This window comes from Rhodnius prolixus, unplaced genomic scaffold (genome assembly GCF_049639745.1).
Source record: "Rhodnius prolixus isolate KJV_2025 unplaced genomic scaffold, Rpr scaffold_9, whole genome shotgun sequence".
Lineage (NCBI taxonomy): Eukaryota > Metazoa > Arthropoda > Insecta > Hemiptera > Reduviidae > Rhodnius > Rhodnius prolixus.
The window spans coordinates 19,567,672-19,585,991 of record NW_027411604.1 but is presented as its reverse complement, the minus strand read 5'-3'; the positions used below and the strand labels follow the sequence as shown (position 1 = coordinate 19,585,991).

Genomic DNA, 18,320 nt, shown 5'->3' with positions numbered 1-18,320 from the left:
TTATTTAAAGGCAGAGATATGATTATTTAATATTCCCAGTGGCTCTACACTTAAGTGTCTCACTACCATCTTCCTTCATTTTAATGATATTCAAGAACTTCTCAAGAGAGAGAGAGAGAAAAAAGAAACATTTAGTTTTACTGATTCAAGAAAATATGTATCAAGAATTGTAGGATTTAAAAATGAATATCACCTTTTAATTAATTTTATTGTTGATCATTTGAAAATACGAAGTTTTGCATTTGCGTAAAATTTCCTACATTAGCATTCGCTAGAAATGATCGTTTTATTAAATTAAAATGGTCACTAGCGGACCAAGCAATAATTGATGGATCCCCTTGCTTTATGAACCGATACGTTCACTGGTTCCCATCCTGCTACATAACTGGAAATTCCTGCTTCACAAACGTTGCTGCATAACTCCATTTAGTGGTGAGTACCAAAAGAGGCGGACATGATGGTTATACGAGTTGTCAATTGGCTGTGACACTACACAAAGTTATATGCCGATTAAAAACTATGTTCTCAATTACAAATCCTCCACAGCTCGACAAGGTCATAGCTCGATGTTATGTGACAATCTTAAAATGGCTAAACTCCGCTTTCAAAACCAAGCCAGTGCCACTTCGTTTGTCGGATGGGATTGTCTGAAATGGATATGGACAAAAGACTGGGATGTCCAGAAAGGTAATAATGATTGGGAATGTTATATTTTAACATAGGTTGTACAAAGAGTATGTAGCATTGATTTTGCGGAAAAACTTTTTAGAATGTTTGTAAAAGCTCCATCAGGTGTTGACGACAATGCGACACAACCTGAATGTTAGGTTACAGCCTGGGAAGGTTCAGCGTCACTTTAGAGTGTTTACGTTACATAGTGTGTTTTCATAGTGTTAAACGACGGTGACATATAAGCTAGTAATTTAATTATTCTTTACAGAATAATAAAACCTGTTTCAAAAAACCGTCTTACATGTATTAGATTATTTAACTTTAAATTTATCCGAAAAATTATTATAAAATACTACAACGTAAATTCCAGCAACTTATGCACGCAAGGTTAAATTAATCTAAAGTTTTATAAGCATTTAACCTGTCCTATCGTTAATACGACAAATATCTTAACGTTAAACCTGACTGGCTATTTATTTACTTATAAATATCATCTGCTTTAGGAAAACTAAAAGTTGACATTATCTGTCAACATTTCAATAGCCGATTTATTGATAACAGCGATACTAATAATTTTACAATCTTAAAACTAACAATAGCAAAACACAGTAAGTATATAAAACAGAAATTAAAACCAATAAATAAATGAAAAATAGAAGGAAAGTAGATAATATAAACGCGATTAAAAGTTGTGCCACATTTGGTTTTCAGATTATTATTATTTTTTTTAAATTTTTTGAAAATCAGTGCAAGCAGCCAACAGTCAAGTCAAGGGAAGCATATCTGTAGTAGTTGAAGTTAACACAGCTAACACGCACACAAAGATAAACAAACAGCTTAGCATGCTCATTTGATAAGCTTGTTAATTTCTTTTTAGTTTTCACAAAACTATTAATTTTCTTGTTAATATATATATTTTTTTAAATACGACATTATTTTTTTTAAAGCAGTATTTCACCTGTTAATGTACGAGGTCTGTAAATTAAGTAATGAGACTGATTTTTTTAAATTTTTGTATTCAAAAAGAATTACAATTCTATATTGTCACCTTCAAAATAACTTCTTTCTGAAGCCACACAGCGCTGGAGACGTTTCTACCACTCCTCATAGCAGTGCTCGAACTCTGATACTGGAATAGCCTTCAGCTGGCGGTTACAGCCGTTTGAATGTTTTCGACTGTCTCAAAATGAGTTCCCTTGAGGTGATTTTTCAACTTAGGGAAGAGAAAAAAGTCACAAGGACCCAATTCAGGCGAATAAGGAGGCTGAGTAGCCACAGGAATGTTTTTACTGGTCAAAAACTCGTTTATTGAAATTGCTGTGTGACAAGGAGCATTATCGTGATGCAACACCCACCAGTTCTTGATGAAATTCAATAAACGAGTTTTTGGCCAGCAAAAACATTCCTGTCGCTCCTCAGCCTTCTTTTTCGCCTGACTTGAGTCCTTGTGACTTTTTTCTCTTCCCTAAGTTGAAAAATCACCTCAAGGGAACTCATTTTGAGACAGTCGAAAACATTCAAACGGCTGTTACCGACCAGCTGAAGGCTATTCCAGTATCAGAGTTCGAGCACTGCTATGAGGAGTGGAAGAAACGTCTCCAGCGCAGTATGGCTTCAGAAGGAAGTTATTTTGAAGGTGACAATGTGGAATTGTAATTCTTTTTGAATACAAATTTTTTTTAAAAAATCAGTCTCATTGCTTAATTTACAGACCTCGTTTACTTTTTTTTAATATTTGCAAATGTTGTTTTATTTACATGATGTTTTTACTTGAATAAGTGTGAAATACTACTTCATTATTTTGTCAATCCTCTGCCAACGTCCCACCAAAGAATACATTCATACACTCTTGGAGGCGAGCGAAGCAATCGTACTCACATATAATTATCATCATTTTCAAGAGAAGTGACCAAAGCTAAATTTGCTTCATCCTGATCAACTAGAGGAGAAGAAGAAGCGGTAGTGGAATTTGTTAAAGTAATAGAAGGGTTCTCCAAATCTCTTCTTACGTTCGTCTCTCTAGAATAATACAAATATTCTCTAATAATATTAACTCTCTTTTATTAGTGATTGCTTATTTTATTTTGTACTATTTCTTTTACATGTTTTTACAAAATTTATAAATAAGTGTATATATTTATATGTAAAGATAGAATAGTATTAGCGATTAATACGAATGTCTGGGTCAGAGGTTTAAACAGGCGTCGGTATTGTGTTGGGGTTATAAAAAAATGTGAATTTATTATCTTGAAATGGGTAAAAATGATGAACAATATTGTAGATTCATAGCATAGAGGTTTAGTAAATAACTAGACGCTCATAAATATATCAAATATATTTTATGATAAGTAGATGTTTACATCAAATATATTTACAATTTAAAATGAGGTAGACATAAACTATGTATTTGAAATTTAATTTCACACAGAGGAGGAATTTTATCTCTAAAACTAAGAAAAGATTTGTGAATGATGGTTGGGCTTTTGGTTTGTTTCTCTGAGGTTACATTTAATCATTTCATTATTTAAGACTCTGAACTTCATGAGACGGCACATCGGTTCAGTCCTATAAAGATAATCATTGATTTTTATTGGTAGACTCCACTACTTCGGCCAGAGATTTATTTGGATTGAAGAGACTATCGACTGGATCCTGGTACGATTCCAAGCTGATCCGACTGCAGTCTTTTGAATTTAAATCCAGCATTTCTTCTCCTTCAACTTCTTTTTTTACCAATAGCGTCTTGTGTTCATTAAAATTTCGTATTCCATAATCACATTAAACAAAAATAAATAAATAAAATACAAGAATAAACACTGAAAATATGAATATGTTTAATAAACATTTTACGAAAAGTAAAGAATTTAGATAATATAAGAGATAAGTTTTGGTAAAAGTATCCAAAAGTCAAATGGTTATAAATGATAAAAGACTTTTTTTTACACCCTATTTCACTTCCACTTCTGTATAAATTGCAGTCCTACATGGGTCAGATGGCGCTCTTAAACTGAACAAAATAAAGGCAGGATAATTTAGGAGAGAGAAATAAAAAAAAAATGAACATATTATTGCATTCATGTTGTATAGAAAACTTAGCTCTGTTTGAGCTGGGTAACAGGGCCGTCTTGTAACACTGGCATCATTTTATAGATTTTATACCCACAATATATTTAGAAGATTTATTTATTGGTCACATACTAAGGTCACAATTATGATAGTGAATTACGGCTTAAAATAAAACTGATATAATTATGTATACAGGTAAAAAAAAAAAAAAAAACTAACAATGATAAGGTCAGTTAAATCTTGAAACTAGAATTGATTTGAACAATCAAAACGAAAGTAATTTAAGAATAAATTAAAAATTAATGAATACATTACAGTTGATACTGGCGCTGTTTTAAATCAGAAACTACTTCATGCCACTATTTCTTCATTGCTTTAGCAAATTGTCTAAATTACAAGTTAAAAAATCTATATTTTTTACATTACTCGTTAGGCCAAGTCCACAGTCTGCTCAGTAGTGCATTCTGGTGGCGAATACATTTAACACTTTCAATAATAGTTTTCTTTTATTTGACAGAGTGGATGGAACTTGGAAATATTTTTTACTTAAATGTATGTTCTATTTTAACAACTATGAATTCTTACGTGTATTTAGATAATTTATTGACTGATCAAGAGCAAGATGAACTCTTTAAGTCTTTATCCTATTGGCTGATGAAGAAAAGACCAATGTCTTATCTTTTACTTTGGATTTTTTTTAAATACTTGTTTTGGTGTGCAGATGTAGATAATATGAACGAACTGAAGAAACCACTTGGTTCTCTGTACGCCTCCTCAATGCGGATTTTGATGAAACTCTTACAGATGCCTTAATATGTTATGAACAACAAAGATGCCTTTAAGTTTAAGGCAAACGTGCTTAGTCTTCTTTTTTTTTTTGTGGAATAAGGAATCTCTTTTACATTTCATTAGGTATTTTCACTTTCCTAAGAAGTTCATTGAAAAGTTTTGCAAAGATCTTAACAACGCTGCCGTCAACAACAACCTAAGAAGTTCCCTGCTTAGCCCTTCTTTTCTTCTTCTTCATCAAGCTGACTTCTACTTAATCCTTACCCTTTTTTACTCACCGGTTCACTTCAACAATTATTACACGTTTCATTCTCCGCATAATCTTTTCCTCTAGCTTATTTTACTATATTTTTCTTGCTTAAAAGTTCGCGTTCTGTTTAGTTTCACTCTCCTGAAGGTTTTAATTATTACTCAAGTTTTTAGAAGTATTCTTAAAAAGATGCCTTCATGATTCTGAGTAAAAAATGATTTTAAAAATTGTTTTGGGCCCTCAGAAACCTACAAAATTCATATCCCACATCCTTTTCTTATACGCGTCACATCGAACTTGTTATTGTATACACTAATACCTCACTTTGCGTCGTGGTTACGTTCCAAAAAAACACGACACAAATTGAAACGACGCAAAGTGAATTAAGATTTTCTATAGCAAACCATGTAAAGATCGAAGATAGGTTCCTGGGTTACGAAAATACTACTTTTTAAAAAGAAAATTGAACAAAGTAAACTCTAAGTATGGTTCTACACGGAGCAAAAATTTCCGCGTGGAAAAAAATTCCGGCGAGTTGCTATGCCGTTATCAGTTTATGTATTCCATGAAAATATCGTGCGAGTTGCGAACTCGCTGCAAAACCGCTTACCCTTACCCTCCCTTGGGTATAAACTCATGGAATACATAAACTGATAACGGCTGTACATAGTTTTTGCTCTGTGTAGAACCCGACTAAAATTAGCAAAACAAAGTGAAAATAAAACTGCAAATTGCGTTGATTTTTAGTTAGAAAGGGAATCCCCGAGTTTTGATGTCATGGCGCAATTAGAAACAAAAGTGTTACCATCTTTTAGAGAAAAAATGAAAATTTAAATCGAACCCAAAACAGCGCAACTTCGAGAGTGAAAATTAGTACTAATTAAGCAGCGACGCAACTTCGAAAAAACGCAAAACGAAACGACACAAAGCGAGGTATTGGTATATAGATATTTCATGCCTATATCACATCTGTCAGTAATTTGAGTACTGAATAACTTTTCCAAGAAAACATTTGTTAATTTATAGGATGGAATTTAGGATATATTAGTAAATCACAATTTTAGCAAACACGATTCTGTCAATCAAGCTGAAGGGAACCTTAAAGTTTGAAGCTTGAAAACAGATTTATACATTTTATTAATTGCTCTGTAGTTCACACAATTTTAAAACTTTAGCTATTATCAATGTCGGAGTCGGAACGGTACTAAGTGGAACCACATTTTTTAGAGCTTTCATTGGATTGTTGATGTATGTCGACAAATTGTATTTTTCATTTCAATGTCAGGACGATTCAGAAGTGCTCAACAATATTTGATGGTATTGCTTATTTCTTTATTATAGACGCCGTGCCATATGCTGCACGCGTTGGGTTGTACTAACTATTGTATATTATGCTGAGGGCATGGTGGCACAACCAGCATTGGTGCAAAGAACACTAGTGTGGATATATCCTATAAAACATAGCTCTCCAAAATTTTGGGGCATTGCCCTTTAGCCCTTCATTGCATATGGCTACACACCTTTTCTATTTGAATTTTTCTTTACTACTGGCACCCTATCGGTTACTTGATGCATTTAGCCTTTAGGAGAGACGTTTTTGTTTATGTAGGTCAAAGGTTAACCCACAGAATGCACTGGGCAGAGAGACAGTAGTGTTTTTTCCCATTTGATTTTCCCCATCAAATGTTGCTTCAGAAAGGGGTTGGTGGAAATGACATTTCAATTAAGAATTTGGATAAATTACTAGGGTAACCTTATACACCTAGCTAAGTTCTTAAGGAAGATGTACTCAGTTAAAAAAGAATCAATTTATTTTCTTTAAATTTAAGTCTTTAGCCGATTGGCTGCGAGTGAAAAAACCCAAATAAAATCGATTTGAGATGTTCAGAATTTTTTATACTATTTTTCCCATGAAATAGAGGATAAACTGTAATTTTTTGAACGAAAAATAAAAATTCATGCAGTGAAGGGTTAAGATAGCGCGCGACATTAAAAGGGGAACAACATTTCATCAGAAATATTTATTTTTTAATTTTTATGTATTAGCAAAGACATTGGGAGATAAAAGAAATAATAAAGAATACGAGGGTGTTTGAAAAGTCCGAGCAAAAATAAAAACTACTTAATTTTTTGGGGTAAACCTTTTTTATTTTTCAACATAGTTTCCTTTTAGGCTTATACACTTCGTCCAACGCTGCTCTAGTTTGTTGATCCCTTCCGAATAATAGGATTTGTCCAAGTCTGAAAAATAGCCATTCGTTTCTGCAATCACCTCCTCGTTTGAATAAAATCTTTTTCCCGCCAGCCATTTCTTCATATTGGGGAACAAATAATAGTCCGAGGGAGCCAAGTCTGGAGAATAGGGGGGATGTGAAACGAGTTGGAACACTATTTCCATTAATTTTGCGACCACAACTGCTGAGGTGTGAGCTGGTGCGTTGTCGTGATGGAAAAGGACTTTTTTGTGGGCCAATCGTGGGCGTTTTTCTTGCAGCTCGGTTTTCAAACGGTCCAATAACGATGAATAATAGGCACCTGTAATAGTTTTACCCTTTTCCAGATAGTCGATGAGGATTATTCCTTGCGAATCCCAAAAGACAGTTGCCATAATCTTTCCGGCCGAAGGAACGGTCTTCGCCTTTTTTGGCGCAGATTCCTCCTTGGTAACCCATTGTTTAGATTGTTCTTTGGTCTCAGGAGTGTAGTGGTGTATCCATGTTTCATCCACAGTGACGAAACGACGCTTAAAGTCCTGCGGATTCTTCTGGAACAGCTGCAAACCGTCCTTGCAACACTTCACACGATTTCGTTTTTGGTCAAGCGTGAGCAATCGCGGCACCCATCTTGCGGATAGCTTTGTCATGTCCAAATGTTGATGCAAAATATTATGTACCCGTTCATTCGAGATGCCCACAGCACTAGCAAGCTCACGCACCTTCACTCTTCTGTCATCCATCACCATATCATGGATTTTATCAATGATTTCTGGAGTAGTAACCTCAACAGGGCGTCCAGAACGTTCAGCGTCACTTGTGCCCATATGGCCACTCCGAAAATTTTGAAACCACTTATAAACTGTTCTAATCGAAGGTGCAGAGTCACCATAATGTTTATCAAGCTTCTCTTTAGTCTCCTGAGGCGTTTTGCCTTTCATAAAGTAGTGTTTAATCAACACAGGAAATTCTTTTTCGTCCATTTTTTGAAAATCACTCGACTTCCTCGATTCAAACGAATGCCAAACACAAAGAAATAGACCGATCTGGCTGAAACTTGGTGTGTGTTCTTCCAAGAGATGCTACTAACTAAACATAACCTCGATACGCGCCAGCGGTGCTAGCTCTCTGACTTTGCACGGACTTTTCAAACGACCCTCGTATACTGAGAAATTCGTTTTCCTGTAATATTTGGAGACTATATTATACTTTTAAGATCTTCAAAAAATGTAGAATAATTTTATGTGTTCTGTTAAATTGATTATAGGAATTTATAACTTTGAAATGATGGAAAAAAATAAAAAAAATGGAGCTGGAACAATTTATAAAAAACAAGAGAGGGAATGATGGTACAGAAATTTCGGAAACCATTACCCTACAGCGATTATACGTTTAAATAAAAAAAAATTAATATTTGAAGTAAATTTGTTTCTTAAAATTGTACACAAAGCTAATCTTTGGAATTCTTGTACACAGTCCTTGAAGACTGCAAAACTTCTATCCTGTTGGGAATACTCTTTCCAAAGAAACTAAATAAATATCTCGTGAACCATAATGAATCTCCATCAATATTTTATTACTTTCAAAAATCAGTAGGCTTTCAAGAACATTAAATATTTTAACACTCTTAAAAAAAATAGACTTATTTATTTGTTCGTTATTAATAAATATTGAAGGAAATAGCGTGTATTATTCAGGTAAAAGAAAATCTTCAAGAGATGATTTGATGACAACCAATGAAACCAGAAAATGTTCTCTATAATGCACAATTTCTGTTCAAGTTCTTATTCCCAGGTGGTTATTGCATTATAAGTTAGTTCCTCAAACAAAAAAGTATGAAGGACAAGGCGTAATAAAAAATGTAAAAAGTTCAATCTATCTATCAAGGTAAAGTTTTTCTCAATCAGGTTCGTTCTTCGGGAGCAAAAAAAATATTAATAAAATAATAAGGCCTACCATGATTTATTTGCATAAATAAGTAAGCTGTAAGCTTAATAAATAAATAATAAATAAAGTAATAAATAATCTGTAAGTGAAAAAGATTTTTATTAATTTATTTAAAAATATTATGATAGAAAGCTGTTGATCTAAATAAATGAAAAGATATTTATTAATTTATTTAAAAATATTATGATAGAAAGCTGTTGATCTAAATAAATGAAAAGATATTTATTAATTTATTTAAAAATATTATGATAGAAAGCTGTTGATCTAAATAAATGAAAAGATATTTATTAATTTATTTAAAAATATTATGATAGAAAGCTGTTGATCTAAATAAATGAAAAGATATTTATTAATTTATTTAAAAATATTATGATAGAAAGCTGTTGATCTAAATAAATGAAAAGATATTTATTAATTTATTTAAAAATATTATGATAGAAAGCTGTTGATCTAAATAAATGAAAAGATATTTATTAATTTATTTAAAAATATTATGATAGAAAGCTGTTGATCTAAATAAATGAAAAGATATTTATTAATTTATTTAAAAATATTATGATAGAAAGCTGTTGATCTAAACAAATGAAAAGATTTTTATTAATTTATTTAAAAATATTATGATAGAAAGCTGTTGATCTAAATAAATGATACACACTTCTGTTTTTTAAATCTGATAAGTTTAAGCTACAATGGTACCTTTCCGAAATCAGAGGCTTGTGAAGTAAAATTGGCGTACGGGACAAACCAATATTTGACACACCTACTGCGTCATTTTAACATTGTTAAGGAAAATATTCATTTATTTAATTATTTTTGGAAAGGGTGATCTAAATAAATAATTTTTTAAACAAAATGTTACTTCGATCTGATTTCAGCGCCCTTTGAAATTTGACGCACGGGATGACCGTCCCTTTTGCCTACCTTCGCACAGTTGGGCATCAAGAATCTTTATTCTATACACTATACAGCTGAAGATGTACATTAAAGGCTATGAAATTGTATAATGATGAGATCGTTGACTTTAGAAGGTTCAAAAGCAGAATTAAGCCTAGGATTAGTAAAATAATAATGAACCAAAAGATCCAATGGCCTCTCTGGAAAATGCAAAAATATCTACAAGTAGTGAACTTCCAAGAAAAATTAGGAAAACCAGTGTAGGTAAAATTACAAAAGGATATTAAATGAGCGTAGTTGAAGAACCACTTCCCTGTACTTTGTGTATCGAAGCTAAATATCAAACGGTTTGCGTTTCTGCAAGAAGATATTTTACTGGATACGAGGTGTGGCTATTAAATAACGAGACTATTGCTGTAAAACATTTTATTTTAAATTTATACATATTTAGTTATTATCACCTTCAATATACACCCCTCCCCTATCCCTACAACGCTCCATGCGAATTTACCATTGTTCGAAACAGTGCTGGAAGTCTTTTTCTCTGAGCTCCTGCATGACGCGTGACGCTTTTTCTTTCACAACTTCAACGGACTGAAATCGTGTTCCTTTTAATGCAGATTTGACTTTAGGGAGCAGACAAAAGTCATATGGGGTCAGGTCAGGCGAATAAGGCGGTTGCCCAAAACTGGGATGTTGTACTTGGCTAGAAACGTCTTGACAGACAATGCAGTGTGAGACGGTGCGTTGTCTTGATGGAGAACCCATGACTTGTTCTTCCACAAATCGGGTCGTTTTTTTCCTTACTCTTTTACGGAGTTGAGCAAGCACCTCACAGTAGTAATGTTGATTAATTATAATCGATATTTTCTTCCGTTTTGGATGTGGAAGGGCGACCCGGGCGGTCATTATTTTCGACGTCTTCTCGGCCATCTTGGAAACGCTTGAACCACTCAAAAACTCGCGCACGTTATAAACATTCATCACCATAAACTTCTTTTAATAAAATATAAGTTTCAGTAGCGATTTTACCCAGTTTCATGTGAAATTTCACGACAATTCGTTGCTCTACTACATGTGTAGTATCATGTTTTCGGCAAAACGAAACTAACACCTCTTACACAAACAACGGTTCCGGTCAGACAGATTTCTCTACAAACACGTGAGACGCTGCAATCGAAAGAGAAGACTTTACGCTGCACAGCTGTCGGTCGTTAGGATTTGGTACATGCATAGTTCTTCTGTAGTAGCATCAGTCTCGTTATTTAATAGCCACAACTCGTAGTTTAAATAGCGACTATTGTACGACGTACGACCATATATGAGATTTATGAATGAGTTACAATAGATATATCATTGATAATACCGACATATTGATGTAAACGAGTTAAAATATGACACAATCTAAATTAGGTATTTTTTTTAAACATAAATAGAAGCTAAATAATTGATAAATATGACAGCCAAAAATCAAAACTCAAAGATAAATGCTTACATAGCTGCCGAAGATGAAGTCGCTGGAATAACGAAGCAGCAGAGAAGTACATAAGCGACAGCCGCTTCACGCAGCTGCCCGATCACACCCATATTAGGACATCTGCAACATTAGTATTATTTACATCAATGCCAAGTGTATCGTAATTAACAACTAGATAAACAGTTAATTGAAATATTCGTTGGATAGAGTAAATTAGTTGGAAGAAAAGTTTATTTTTCTGGCTAGTTTAACGATCAATGTTGAACGCAGGTAGATCGCAAAAAAATGCAAATCTATTTTCTATCAACTACTTTATAAAAATTACAATAATAAACAAATTTGTGACACCAATTGGTTAATCCATGTTCTCAAATATCCAAGTAGAAAATTTTAGAAAGAAGTCAATTTTATTGAAGAGTTTCTTCAATGGAAATCATTCATGACATATCTACCATTTCTTCCGGCGTCTGTACAATTGGCGTTCTAAACATTTTGAGAAATGTGACAGTACAAAAATGGCTGATATCTCTAATTGAAAGAATTTAGTGCACGAATTTTGTACAAGCTTGTTTCATGACACCAAAAATGTCTGGATCTAGTCTGGTGATTATTTATATCAGATTATTATTCCAGAATATTGCGGTTTAACCATTATTAGGCGTGGAAATAAACAGTTATATTGTACTCTCTAGAATTATTGTCCATAAAGAGAGAGATTGGACAAGAACCTTTGGAAAATATGAAAATCCCGATGAGCTACTTCTAGTAAAGGTAGGACCAATTTTCATTTTGTACTTAAGGCTCTTGGGGTAGAAGATTGTGGGCAACAAAAGCCTTCTATGCACTGCCTGACAGTAATATTGATATTCTTTATTGAAATCAAGGCTGCGTATAAAGCCTTCAGAATTTCGTATCCTTTTTAGACAAGAACGTAAAGTTGTTAGTTTGATTAGGCTTAGTGACTGATTGGTTTACAAGTGCAATATCTGGTGATAGTTTTTTTGGTTTAGGATTTCCGTATTATGAGAGTGTTATCTAGGTTTTGGCAAGTTGAATACAGAGGAACTGTAAGAAAAGTTTTAGCGGTATTAGACGGTTTTTATTGTTCATAATGTAAATATAGACAGGTATCACTATTTTAGATTTAAATTCTCTCTTTTCCACCTGCTATGAGCTAAGTTTATGAATAATAATTAGGTTTTTGTTGGACAGCTTCAGGGATAAACGCAAGCTCCACTACTGCCTTGGATAAACAAATAAAGGTATAATGAAGGTTACAACGTAAGTACATTGATACATCATTATTAAAACTGTCCGGTAGGACAGTTGTATAAGGGTTGATCATCAAAAACTGCACGAAAAAGCGTAACGTTGAAAAACACCCAACTTTGACAATTTTTTTCTATTTTTCTATAAAAGATAAAATTCCCAAATTTTCTTTAAAATATAGGGCAAACCCTCCTTTATAACTGTAATTTTTTTGCAACAACTTTTGTAAAGTAATGTACATTTTTTTATTAAGTTTATAAAAATAAAAGTTAAAAACCGAGTAAAATTTGGGACTACATTTTCAATTTTGTTTACATTTTATTATTACTCATCTTAAAATTTTGAACTGCACAATTAAATGTTTAAAAAGTAAAAATTTAAACTTTCAATATTTGTTTATTTAAAACTTTTAGTCTTAAATGAAAGAATATTGTGAGGTTTTTTACACTAATTTTTTATTAGCAATGAATTATTGTTAACAAATGTCTTATGAAAAAGAAAGATTACCTCTTAGAAAAAATATTTTTATAAATTATATAACAAAGTAGCGCGCACCATAGTTCGCAGTCTATAATGTCAAAATATAATAAATGTATTTGGTGCTCTCAACTTGATAGCAGCAGCTGTGAAATATGGAAGTACAATAGAGGACAACTTTTGGCCGGTTCGATCTGTTTGGAGCATGAGGGTGATTTCTAGCAGCCGCCGTTGAGGAATAATGGCACAAGTATTTGGTATTCTTCTTGCGGGTAAAGTTTACAACAAAGAAGTATTGAAACTTGATATAAAGACATCTGAGATAAGGACATTACATTTCTTTCGTGGCTAGTTAGTGTGTCCTCGAATTACCTTTGTTCACATTTTTATTTTATAAAAATCTTTTCAAAATGAAATTATATTTTTATCTGCCATTTTCAATGGTGTTTTGTGATTATTGTTCCATTCTTCGGTACTTCTTTGTTCAGTACTTCAATGAACTAAACGGTAAATAAGAGATCTAGATTTACTCACCATTATATTATTTGGGGAATAAAATAAAATTTAACTCAATTAATTTTTCAAATATACCTTTCTCCATGGCGCTACGGCCTCCACCTATTTGCCTCAAAACTATCTCTACAATATCCCAACTTTTCAAGGTGTATCTAACACCATCTTTTACTATCAGTTTTAGCTTTATGTCACTGTATACCAAGAGTGTTTAAATCACTACTTTTATGCATACTTGCAATATGTCCAAAACCACCTTAAGTGATTCCGAATTGCAACCCGGACACCAGTTCTGGTTCCTAGAATGATTGCCGAATCTCTTCAATTCTTCATTACTATTTTCAAAGACATGTTATTAGGTATTGTAATTTTCTTCTCTATAAATTGAAAAGTTTTGCACACGCCTTAGTAAAAGAATCCAAATTTTTCACTGTCCATAAAGCTGTCTTGTAAATAAGGACCTTACTTTTGGTTCCTTATCACGGAGTAAGAGATGTTTATTTTTTTAAATAATTATTTATATAATCGTTATTTCTTTAATAAAAATTGTGCTCTTCATTTTATAATTAACTGATCGCCATTTTTTAAAGGATCTTTTTAGGAAAAGTAATAAACTAAAGATACAGATAAAATCTGAATTTTTAGTATTGAATGGTGGATACACAGTAGCGCTATATGTGTCTGCTTGCAGAACTACTTCAAACAAAGAAGAAAAAAAGGTGTAATGGACAGCTCTATTGAAAACTTTTTCTATTTTTTTTCACTGCCAGTTACCAAGGTTACGCCTATCCAACTCCAGATGAACTTTGAGGAATTCTAATTGTAGATAGATATACACGAATTCGGAGGAATTGCACCAAATTATTCTCTTAAAAAAAAGGTTGAAGTGCAGTCTGACTGCATTGATTATTGCTTTGCTACTTTCTCTTATAAGTTAAAGAAAGTACGTTCTATGGCAACACTTGCCTAGGATATAATATTTAAAATTTGGATTTGATATTTTTTTTAAAGAATGGTTAAGATATTTGTTTATTTTAAAATATCTGATTAAAAGAGTGTTATTTCTATTTGGTGTTGACTTTTGCTTTGACTGGGCAAAAGTTTGGACTACAAACAATGTATCTAAAGTTTCAATATTTCATCTCATCAATAATAATTACAAAAAATATACAGCTGATCTGAATATATCATTAATATATCTGCATTTTTAACACCAATGCTTCAATTATACACAGTTGTTAAATCTAAGAAAATACCCCTAATAGGCTAAGTGAGAAGTGTTATCGACTTTACTATTTATAGTCTCAGAACTAGCAAGACTAAGGCAACAATGATAAATCTAACCTTTTGTTGATTCGAAGTTTGGACTCACGATTTACTGTCGTAAAACAAAGGGAGCTTTGGTTTCAAATTACTGTACATCGCAATTATCTTTGGATATATCAGAAATTAGAAATAATAATATATACAGGGTGTTCATTTTAAGACGGATCAAATGCATTTCATGCTTAAACGGTTGATCTGAGCGAAAAAATGGCAGAGGAAAAATTTGTTGCCCGTCACCTCTAGTTTTTAGAAAAAGTGACTTGATTTTAGATTCCTGCCTGCACACGCGGCTGACGCGCGACCAAAAGTGAAGGTTCGCAGTTGACCCCCATTTTCATATACACAGTTTTAAAAACATATAAAAAGTTATGAAAGAAACCGGAAACCGCAATTTGATATCTTGAAAATTAAAGGTGCTAGGCCAGGGGTCGGCAACCTATTTCAAGTAGAGAGCCATTTCTCCTTAAATAATTTTAATAAATCTTACCAAGAGCCACAAGGATGTTAGTGTAAACAGACTCTGTAGATCATTTGTATTCACAATTTATTATTTTATGATATTCAATAACATTTAAATGTTTTAAAACTGTTTCCGGTAGGACAGCTGTATAAGGGTTGATCGTCCAAAAATTGCACGAAAAAGCGTAACGTTGAAAAACACCCAACTTTGACAATTTTATATATCTATTTTCACATATTGCAAAGTAAATAAACGAATAAATAATAACTAAACCTGTATTTGAATGAAAATGGCGGCAGTCTTTTATAATAACGTACTGTATTTTATTATAATTCTATTCAATTTCAAACCTATCGCATTTAAAATTCTTTTTGGAAAAATATCTTTAATAAATGAAATTTTCATTTATTTCAATAAAATTGAAATATACAATATATTTTGGGCAGGCTGAAGAGCCACAAAATTTGGATAAAAGAGCCGCATGCGGCTCGCGAGCCGCGGGTTGCCGACCCCTGTGCTAGGCCATTTCAAAATCTGGTATTATTAATCATATTTCAATTTTTTTAACTTGTTATCAAAGAGAAAGAAGAGCACGCGATAGGTCATTTTTATGTATTTTTTCATCCCCTTTTTACTAAAAATATTGCCAAGGCAGTAAAGCTAGTATTTTTCTGAATATCGGGAAATAAGTCGTTTTCCGAGTGATTTTTCTTTGTATATGAAAATGGGGGTCAACTGCGAACCTTCACTTTTGGTCGCGCGTCTGCCGTGTATGCGAGCAGGAATCTAAAATCAAGTCACATATTCTGAAACTAGTGGTGACGGGCAACAAATTTTTCTTCTACCATTTTTCGCTCAGTTCAACCGTTTAAGCATGAAATTCATTGGAGCCGTCTTAAAATGAACACCCTGTATAATAATATTCCTTTAAATAAATTTTTTGACTTTGTAGGGATTGTGATATAAGATGAATTAATTTGAGTCCTAAGGTTTGACATGTAAGATCAATGCTTTGACTTGGAATGAATAAAGCTTATACGAGTTTACATCTGGTGGAATTGCTTTGACCTCTAAACTAGATTGTATAGCCGAGATGTTCTACGATGTTAGACCTTGTTTTATTTTATTATACTTGGAATTAACAATTTATATGGGTATAGTTCAATTTCCAAGGGAAAGGATCAATCAAAAATTAAATGTATTGTTGCTTTACTGCTTCCAAATAAAAATACAAATTCTGTAAAAAAGTAATTTAAAAAAGTTACACGTATGCACATTGTTAAGAAATATACTGATCTGATAGTGCTGTTGGAATGAGATTTAAATAATAATAATAATAATAATAATAATAATAATAATAATAATAATAATAGAAATTTAAAGAGCAATAACCTTTTTTTATTTCTTCTACCCCAACCCCATAGACCTTTAACAAAACCAGTAAGTGACGATTGTCCTTGTTTGGTGTTACTATTCAAGTTCTTGTTGCAATGAAGGAAATGTTAAATGATTTAAAGCAACATCAAAAAATAATGGTTTAGATAGAATCGGTTTCATATCTGGAGGTAATTTAATAATATTAGCCTGTTTTGATGCAATTTTTGGATCTTCGTAGTATATCTCCAATCGATCGACGACAGGAACTTTTGCAATATAGATGTTAGACCTTTACAATCACTTTATTTAAAATAAAATCAAGTATAAAAGAAATTTATACTTAATTAAAGACAATTCCTTTGGAAAATTCAAGTGCTGTAGACTTATTTAAAAAGGCCATTCGCATTTAAAATTATAATTTTAAATAATTTCTTGATATAAATCCCTGTGTTCAAGTAATTTTCTTTTATGTGTATACAATTTAATACAACTGTCTTATTATGGCTTTGATTTGAAGATAAGTAACATAATATTAAGGGTTAATATTCTGTGAACTAGGGTCTGCTTTTTATGAGGTATGCGTGAGAGCAGTGCGACCTTGTCATGACGAAAGTTTCTACCCTAATGCGGATTGTCGTGACCTTCTTTAGAGTTATACTTGCTGCGTGTTATATACACATAATACTTGATTTCCAAAGTGTTACTAACCCTATATAGAACCAGAGGAATCATAGAGCGTTTTAGCATAAAAGAAATCTTAATTCTTTCAAATATATATTTCTCTGTTTCATTTAAATTATTTGATTTTTTTATAATGCCTTTTGTAGTATGAAAAAGTAGAGTCGTATATTATATCTAAATGGTTATTTTAGAAGAAAGAATAGCTGCAACCTCTACCGAATCTCTTAAAACGAACTGTTCTGAAAAAAGTTCAAAACTTGATAAGTTTGTTTTTTTGGGGGACATAATTTTCACAATTGCAGTACATTTCTGCAACAAGTGTAGTTACTAATATAACATGATGAATATTCATAAATTCACCCAATGGAAAAACTCCCAAAGAAGAGCATCCATTATTATGCACTGGCACTTACTTCATTAAGAAGATCACATGGTCACCGGCGCTTCAACCGTCTTGGAGGATTTCCTGGTAAGGTTGGGAAACTAGAGGATTTGGTTGTAAGGAAATTGAGGCGTGAAACTTATCGTAGCAAGATCTTGCGGCTTCAGAAACTTAGGGATCAAGGAGATCTCGGTGCAAGGTAAATTTAGAAACAAAGTAAGGAGCATTAGCAATTCGACGGAGTGTTTTTGATTGGAAGGATTGGATTCTGTAGACAATGGAAGCTTTGGCTGAGCCCCAAAATTCCATTCTGTAAGTCCAGACAGGTTTGAGTATCATTGTGGAAATAAATCGTTTATTGTTTAGTGAAAGCTTAGATCGTTTGCCGAGAAATCTGCAGAGTAGTTTGAATCGACCGTTTATTTCTCTGCATTTAAGGATCCAGGTCCTTCCAGGTTAGGCGTTTGTCCATGAAGAGTCCTGAGTATTTAACACAATCTGTTGTAGGAATAGGAGTGAGGTTTAGG

The 18,320-nt window shown here is 32.7% G+C and overlaps 1 protein-coding gene across 11 annotated transcripts in view; it reads right to left on the bottom strand.

Moving 5' to 3' along the window:
* The window catches only part of pHCl-1 (pH-sensitive chloride channel 1), a 300,587-nt gene that overhangs the window by 82,341 nt on the left and 199,926 nt on the right, over window positions 1-18,320 (bottom strand). For 10 of the 11 annotated variants that reach the window (XM_074128593.1, XM_074128591.1, XM_074128596.1 and 7 more), the window contains exons 4-5: window positions 11,327-11,428; window positions 2,551-2,691 (exon numbers count right to left, since the gene is read on the bottom strand). In XM_074128593.1, the coding sequence (XP_073984694.1) occupies window positions 2,551-2,691; window positions 11,327-11,418 (233 nt within the window). In that variant the 5' untranslated portion in view covers window positions 11,419-11,428. The remainder of the gene's footprint in view (window positions 1-2,550; window positions 2,692-11,326; window positions 11,429-18,320) is intronic. The other variant, XM_074128599.1, reaches the window with a different exon arrangement.